Consider the following 7,678-nt stretch of genomic DNA (forward strand, 5'->3'; position numbering starts at 1 on the left):
CATCGCCGCCGCGGGGGAAGCGCAGGAGGTGAGGGGACCGCGAGCGCTGAGCTGGGCTAGAGGACGGCGGTGCGCGGCGGGTGGGGTGTGGAGGAGGCTGAGTTGCGCTCGGGGATTGGTTTAACGTTGGTAACTTGGTTTCCAAGGAGGGGGCGGCAGCAGAGGCGGCGGTAGGGGGCGGGAAGGCGAGCTTGCACCAGGCTACCGGCCTTGGTGAAGGCGTGCTGGCAGGTGCTAGCGACCCCCGGGGTCTACATGGAGGCCGGCCCCATCGCCCGGAGCCTTCTGGGGGCGGCTGCACGCTCCCGCGTCATCCCCGGCGGCGACGCGAAGGTTGTGGGGGATGCAGGGTTGTCCTTCGCAAACCCCCACCCACCACTTGCTTAGATTCCATAATGAGCTGGACTCCGAACTCCATCTCCATATTTAATCCCTCCCACCAGAGCCCCTGAAAGCGGGGATTGAGTTGGGGGCTAGGAGAGATCTGAGAAGCGGAAGCTGGGGGTGGAAAGGTTCTAGGAGATTTCGAGATGGCTCGCTCACTGATCCTTTCCCTTTTAACCCCAGGGAGCTAAGAGTTACAGCCACGCCTCTAGTCTTTCTCTGGCTCCGCCCCCGCACGCGACAGAAGGGGCGGGGACGAAAGTGACAGCGAGTTGGGAACACGTGTGCGTGCTCGCTGCGTTCTCGGGCGTCTAAATTAGGGTCGGCTCGGCTCTGGGTCTTGTATTTACCCAGCGTGCAGCAGGCACGTGTCTGCGCGGCGTGTGTGAGCTGAAGCCGCCGAAGAGCGTCCCCATCCGCTTTCTGCGCGGCGGGCGGGGCCCTGGACCACACGGGCCTTGCCAGGCATCCGCTGCAGGTCTGGATTCTGTGTCCACCCGAGGCCAAGAGGCCAACTGTGATACTTTTGACCCTGTCTCTGGGCCCCAGATTTGGACGCTCTCCATGTGCCCACCTGGCCGGGTGACTATCAGGATGTTTCCAGGCTGTGAGTCTGTGACACACACCCGCCCCCTCCCACACACACACCATATGGTTGCACCTTCTCAGTCACCACCCGGGTATCTTTTCTGCAGATCCAAGTCCCTCAAAATATACATATGACCCCGCCCACCTGTGCCCTCCCTCTTAGAGCTAATGGAGAACTCTGGGGATTACTTCTCGCCCCGCCCCTGCCCTCCAGTAAAGTGCAAGGTCTAAAGGGGGCGGGGTAGGAAACTTAACATCCAATCAGAGCTGCTGTGTGGCAGCGCTGGAGCCAATCAGAAGAAGCCACACCAGGAAGCAGCCTTCTCAGATCTTGAAGCCCCCTAGGGCCCATGTTTTGCCCTTCTGCTCCTCACAGATAATGACCAGGAGAGAGGTTCTTACTACACAAGCTGGCAATGCAGGGGGATTGGGGCTCCCGTATGGGAGACTAGAGTGAGGAAACCTCAAGGGCCCTCAGGGAGACAAGGCAACTTGGAGAAAAATGAAAGAGGCTAGGCCAAAAAAGAAGACCACTTCAGTCATAGGAGATGCCCTAATGGGGGAACTTTATGCCCAGGGGCAGAGCTGGCTGAGAAAGTCTTTATTGATCCGGGCAAGGTTCCACCAGTTGTCCCAGATTGCTTTTTCCTCCAGTTCAGCCTGCATGGACCAATGCCTCTATGCCGGAGGCTGCATCGATAGGTACTTTCGCAGACAGAGGGCCCCCACGACAAGAAAGATCCCCACACAGGCTGCGATGGAGGTAGAGGCCAAGGCTATGGACGCAGGACTCCAAGCTGGGAATAGGAGGGGAGAATTCGAAACAGAGCGCTTGGAGGTGTGAGGACCCCCATGGACATGCTCTAGCTTGGCCCTTGCCCCCTTTTGGGGTCATAACACCTCCCCACTCCTCCCAGGATTATAAGGGTGCCTCACCAGGGACTGGCAGCGTCACGGGTGCCGAGCTACTGAGGACCACCAGGCCGTCCAGATTGAGGCGGGCGTGGCAGGTAACGGGCTGCCCAAAGTCACCGGGCCGGGAGGGTAACAGGTAAGTCAGCGTCACGTTGGCCAGATCCAGGCCGGTGAAGCGCTCCAGGCTCTCGGAGTAGATGACTCGGCCACCGCGCCTCAGAGTCACCACGAAGAAGCCCACGGGGAAGACGTGTGTCACGTGGCAGCGCAGAGTGTAGTCACTGCCCATTAAGACCGGAGGCTCCAGGATCACGCTGCTTGGCTGTTCTAAAGCAAGAGGGGGCCGCTGGGCAAGGTCCGAGGGCTCCTCCTAGCGCGACTGTCAACTACCCCCACTCCGTCCTGCTCCCCTCACCCCAGACCGGCTTGAGCCCTGTCCCTCACTGTAGGCTGTAATCCTGGCCGTGGTCCCCCGCGTTTCTCCCGCGCAGGTGACGAAGCAGTGCACATCGGAATTCCAGGCCCTCACATCCAGCAGCTGGTAGGCTACCCAGCGGGGCCCACTGAGCGTCTCACCCCGCCGCAGCTCGGTGCGGAGGCTGGAACCCTCCGGGAGGGGGCAGCTGCTGCTGCAGTTGAGCCACACTGAGCCCCCCAGCGGCACTGCCTTGAAGTCGGGGCTTAGGCGCACCCAGAACTGTGGGTGAGAGCTGCCCCCCGGGCTTTGCGTCCGCGCACCCCGACGGCTCCGCGCGCTCCCGCCTCGTGGGTAGGAGGGCGACAGCAAAAGCAGAAGCAAGACGAGGAGCACAGACCCCATGGCAAAAAGCCCGGACTGAAGGGCTGGGCGCCAGGGAGTCACAGCTGGCTCTGGAGATAAGGAGGCTCGTAGCACCGCCTCCTCGGCCCCACCGGGTGGGGAAAGCGGGGTGAGAGACAGAGACTGAGGGGCCCAGGAGCCTTGCAGGATACACCCCACCCCTACAGCTTAACAAATGGACTCTCGACGCCATTCCAAACCAAACGTCATGTTTTTTTCTGGAGAGGGATTTTTTATTTTCACTAAAGTCTTCAAAGGCCCTAATAAGCCTCACATTTGGATTAGAGCCTGAGGGCTGGGCCTTGAACTCCCAGCCTTTTCTTGGAGCAGGAAATGGGAAAACTGGTAGAAAGAGTTCCAGCTGGACATGACACCTCCCCTCAACTCACACAAGGCTGGGAGGATGAAACAGCTTTATTAGCACTGGGGAGAGGCTTCCCACGCTGTGGGGGGCTACTCCCAGGCCTCTCCTCCCCACTGCCTGCAGGACCCTCATCCCTGCAGGAATTTGGAACTGTGTGGTCCCACTGAGATGGAAACAGGAAGGGCAAGGCAGGGGCACACAGGGGTTGGGCAGAGTTTCATGTGACCCTGTGGTGTAGCTATGAAGGAGTGAGCACCACATTTAGGCCTGCCACCAAGTGTCAGAATCCCATGGACAGAGGAGCCTGGGAGGCTACAGTCCATGGGTCACAAGAGTTGGACACATCTCAGTGACTAAACAACCAAGTGTCATTGTGAGCATTAGCAGAGATGCATATGGGTGGATAGGTGTCTTAACAGAGGTCAGCACTAATTCTGGGGTATAAGGGCTCAGTGGGTCATCTCTGGGCATGTCACCAGCAATACCCTATCATCATTACTAATCCCTTTCTGGGAGAAAGCAGCTTGGCCAATGGAGTGGGAAATCCTAGCCCCACTTAATCTTTTTGCCAGGCACTCTTGTGCAGTGCATAGCCCTAATAGTTGTACCTGACGACCCTGAATGAGATTCGACTGAGAGCTCCCTGAGGGCTGGAATCAGTGTTCTTGTTTACAAATTCTAGCCCCCATAGAAGGCACTCAATAAATAGCTAGTAGAAAAACCAGTGAATAAATATGTCATCATCAAGATCTGGGAACAGTCTGTGGACAGTAATGCCGGAGCTGGTTTCTGTTCAGGAAGTGTGGGGATTTGTGTTTCAATGCTGCATGTGTCTGAGCAGGGCTACATCTCTCTTCGGACTGTAGGGCCTCAGCACACACAGCAGGAGGTGAGTTTCAATGTTTCCCATTTGAGTGTCCCCATGCTGGAGGTAAGGGTCTCCATCACACAGCCTCCGGCCAGGTCAGACTTTGACATCCCTCAGAGTCATGCCCTGAGTCTTGGCCCCTTCTTTTGTCTTAGTCCTGTGGCTCCAGGTCAGGTGTGAGGCCTGGGGGTCATAACTGTGCAGAGGCCATGACCCCACATGCTATTTGTCCTGACTGAGTCCTCTATTTGGTCCTCTGGCATCCAGGGAAGGTGGGTGTAGCTTAACGGCATGTGTCCACCATTGGTTGATGCAGCCCCATTTGTCATGGCTTGGGGAGCTGAAGAAGTCCTATCCTGGGGTGGGCTCAGGGCGGCGTGGATTGTGCATTCAGTTTCAAGGCAGCCTCTTCTTGGGCCTTCCGGGCCTTCTGCAGCTCGTATTTCTGGATCTTCCGCTGGTAGTTATAGACATAACCGGCGGTGCCCAGAGCACCCAAGATGAGGGTCACAGCTACTACCGGAATGACGAAGTCCAGGATATTCTGGCCGTCTGTGGGGAGGACACAAGGCAGCAGTGAGTGTTGAGCTGGCCACATTGCCCCTGCCCTGCCCATTCCAGAACTCGAACTCACGGAGCACGTTCAGGACCACTTCACGGGTGACTCTGCCACGAGCGCTGGTGGCCCGACACAGGTAGGTGCCCGCCACCTCCCGCCTAACGGGCCTCAGGTCCCCGATGGGCAGCGAAGCCCCGTCCCCTTTCCGGCTACAGTTCAGCTTGGGGATTGGGTTCCCCTGAGCCTCGCACTTCAGGGTCTGTTCCGAGCCTTCCTGCCACGTCCAGTTTCCCGGGCAATCCCGCTGGTCTAGTCGGGGGCCGTCTGAAGAAACACAAGATTGGGGAGGGGGTCGGTAGGGGTGATGGTAGGCCTTGGAGAGCAGGAGCTCTTAGGGTCTTGGTGGTTGGGGCTTGGAACTTAGGGGTCATTGTCCAGCGGCCTCACTCACACAGGACATGGAGCTCCCGGGTCTGGTGTTTGTGGACCACCTGCCCAGCTATCTCCAGGGCAGCAGAGCAGGAGAAGTTGCTCCTGTGGTCGCTGGCACTGACGTTCAGCTTCAATTGGGCCCTCGGACCCGGCGGCACAGCTGAGGTTCCGTTCAGCTTCACCACAGCTCCATCACGGGTCACACATTCCACAGTCACAATAGTCCATTCTGAGACCTCAGGCGGACTCAGGGTCAGGGTGGGAAGCGGGAAGCCTGGAAGTGAGACACACAGTGAGCCCCACCCCTGGCATTAGCCCCAGCCCCTTGGAAGGCTCACTTGGGTTTCTACTTACTATAGACAGTCACGTTCTCTTGCGTCCTCCGGCTGTTCTCTCCCAGACTCACTGAACACTTCAAGGAATGGGTGCCCTCCTCATTTTCCTCCATCCAGGCCTTGGCCAAGACAGAGTCACCATCGTACGTGATATTGGATTCCAGTTTCTGGTCCCCCAGCACCAGGTAGACCTTAGCGTCTGAGGCTGGGAACAGTCCATCCAGCGTGCAATTCACCGGCCACCGTGAGCCTACTTCCACAATCGGGGGGACCTCAAGGTGAGGGTCGATCGATGGCAGGACTGGCGAGACAGAGCCGGTGTAAACAGGGGGCAGACAGACATCCTGAAGCCCTCTCCCTGGCCATTTCCATCCCCCGGCCTGGAACGCCCTCTTCCAGGGAAACTGGCTAGGTCACTCTTGTCTCAGGACACACCTACCGCTTGCCCTGGGTCACAGCCTTTCCAGATCATCCTTCAGTGCAGGCACCCAGCCCAGAACATTCCACCCCAGTGGCCAAGAAGATGCTCTTCCCAGAAGCCTTTGCAATCAAGGTTGCCACTTTCTCAGCAGCCCCATGGCCAGGGGCCTCTGCTTCCCAGGGACCCCGCATCCCAAGTAAGAAATCCCCCTCAGTGCATCTTCTCTGCTGGCTCCCCAGTGCCTCACCATAGGTCTGGAGCTTCCTGGGGGCCGAGGTGTTCTGGAAGAGTTCCAGCCCTTGTGACCGCAGGTCCAGTTCCCAGCGGCAAGAGAAATTGGTGCCATGGTCCTTTCTTCTCGGCTGCACTGTGAACATGACCTTGGCGGGCTCCCCCTTTCCCACGGGCTGCCGGCCCAGCTCCTCCTCCCCTCGGAGCAGCACCACGGAGAGGTGGGCCCGGGGGGCCCCGCCAGACACCAGGCAGCTCAGGTTGAGTTCTTCACCCACAGGCTGCCAGAGGGGCAGGGGAGCCAGCTCCACATGCTCCGGGAACCCTGCAGGGGAAAGGGGTGTTATGTGAACAGGACAGGCTGGCTGCCTGCCCATAGCGGGTGTGTTGGGGCCCTGGACACACCTGCTCCAGGAACCTCACCATTTTATCCCCAGAACACTCCCCAAACCACCTAAGCCAGATCGGAATGTTAAGAGCTTCAGGATAACCTGGTGAGATGTCCCCAAGTGGTTGTGAAGGAGGCAAAACAACTCTTTATTCACTGCAGCATCTGAGACTGACAAATGGAAAGGAATTTCAAAGTCTATTGCCTGGAGTCCCAGCAATACATTACACTTAAGCTGCCCAGTCTCTAGACTTTGCTGTAAAATAAAAAGAGAAATTCTTCCTTCTCTTTGTGGCCTTATTTTTCTCCACGGCAGCTCTCACCTCTGACATACAAGATCATCGACTGACTTCATTGGTTTCTCTACTCTTCCTGCCACAGAATGTCAGCCCAGGAGGGCAGGGGTGTTTGTCTGTTTTGTCCCCAGCTGTACGGTTGGCACCCAGGAGGTGTTCTGTATTTGTAGAAAGAATGAAATAGAGTCAGGCACACTGACTCGAGGCTTTTCGGGAGTTTCCTTTTAAGGGTTCCTGAATGAACTGTGTGATCCCCTGAAATGTCAAACATATCAGAACAGACACTCAAAACGAAGCCTGAGTATCCCCTGAAGGCACCATCTGTCGGTGGGGGGGGGGGTGGTATCCACAGGCCAGGGTCTCCATTCTGCATGAGGTAATAGAATTCCCAGCCTGGATCTTCCTGCCAGTGGAAATTGCCAACAGAGCCCCAGTGAACTGTGGCTTAGCACTGAAACATTCCCCAGACTCCCCAGGGAGGGGTCTTGAGGCCTCGAACTTCTAGTGCCTTCTCAAGAGGCCCTGAAGTGTCACTTAAATAGCAGCATTGCTTCGAGTTGGTTTTCAGACCTGAATTCACCTTCTCCCCAGGTTGCCAGCATCAAAAAAAAAAAAAGAGCAGTGATCTTAAAATGTCAGGAGGCTGGAGTTGATTCCTAGCTTCTCTGCTTCCTTGCTTTGGCCAGTGGGGGAGTGACTTTGCCACCTGAATAATCCCTGCCCTCAGGGTTAGGGAAAGGAAGTCTGAGTTTTCTAAGCTATAAACTGGGTCTAAAGAGAGTAGGGCTCTTGTTATTATTATTATTAATTTACTTTTAAATATTTATTACCTGATGTGTGCGGGATCTCATTGCAGCATGCCAGATCCTTCCTTGAAGCAAGAAGGCTCTTCCCTGCGGCAAACTGTGCTTCTCTCTAGTTATGGTGGGCGGGATCCAGAGTGCCCAGCGTCAGTAGATGTGGTGCTTGGACTCAGTTGCCCTTTGGCATGTGGGATCATAGTTTCCCAGCCAGGGACGGAAACTCCTGCATTGGAAGGCAGATTCTTAACTGCTGTACCACCAGGGAAGACTCATA

At 56.7% G+C, this 7,678-nt stretch overlaps 2 protein-coding genes across 2 annotated transcripts in view; both read right to left on the reverse strand.

Moving 5' to 3' along the window:
* Positions 1–816: 816 nt before the first annotated feature.
* On the reverse strand, positions 817–2,802 carry ICAM4 (intercellular adhesion molecule 4 (Landsteiner-Wiener blood group)). Its single transcript, XM_010828378.1, has 3 exons — positions 2,332–2,802; positions 1,909–2,214; positions 817–1,769 (listed from the first exon to the last, which is right to left on the reverse strand). Exons 1-3 carry the CDS (start codon positions 2,705–2,707, stop codon positions 1,651–1,653), a joined length of 801 nt encoding a protein of 266 aa, XP_010826680.1. The 5' UTR covers positions 2,708–2,802; the 3' UTR covers positions 817–1,650.
* A 97-nt stretch (positions 2,803–2,899) lies between these two features.
* Positions 2,900–7,678, reverse strand: part of ICAM1 (intercellular adhesion molecule 1) — an 11,306-nt gene continuing 6,527 nt past the window's right edge. The window contains exons 3-7 of the mRNA XM_010828377.1: positions 5,934–6,242; positions 5,285–5,566; positions 4,950–5,204; positions 4,574–4,822; positions 2,900–4,491 (exon numbers count right to left, since the gene is read on the reverse strand). Of these exons, the coding sequence (XP_010826679.1) occupies positions 4,307–4,491; positions 4,574–4,822; positions 4,950–5,204; positions 5,285–5,566; positions 5,934–6,242 (1,280 nt within the window). The 3' untranslated portion in view covers positions 2,900–4,306. The remainder of the gene's footprint in view (positions 4,492–4,573; positions 4,823–4,949; positions 5,205–5,284; positions 5,567–5,933; positions 6,243–7,678) is intronic.

The sequence above is a fragment of the Bison bison genome, unplaced genomic scaffold, assembly GCF_000754665.1.
Source record: "Bison bison bison isolate TAMUID 2011002044 unplaced genomic scaffold, Bison_UMD1.0 scf7180017864492, whole genome shotgun sequence".
NCBI lineage: Eukaryota > Metazoa > Chordata > Mammalia > Artiodactyla > Bovidae > Bison > Bison bison.

Coding starts and splice junctions, on each gene's coding strand:
- ICAM4 (XM_010828378.1), bottom strand. CDS start 2,707: ATGGGGTCTGTGCTCCTCGTCTTGCTTCTGCTTTTGCTGTCGCCCTCC. Junction 2,215..2,331: donor GGCCAGGATTACAGCCTACA/GTGAGGGACAGG, acceptor CTCTTGCTTTAG/AACAGCCAAGCAGCGTGATC. Junction 1,770..1,908: donor CGTGACGCTGCCAGTCCCTG/GTGAGGCACCCT, acceptor TCCTATTCCCAG/CTTGGAGTCCTGCGTCCATA.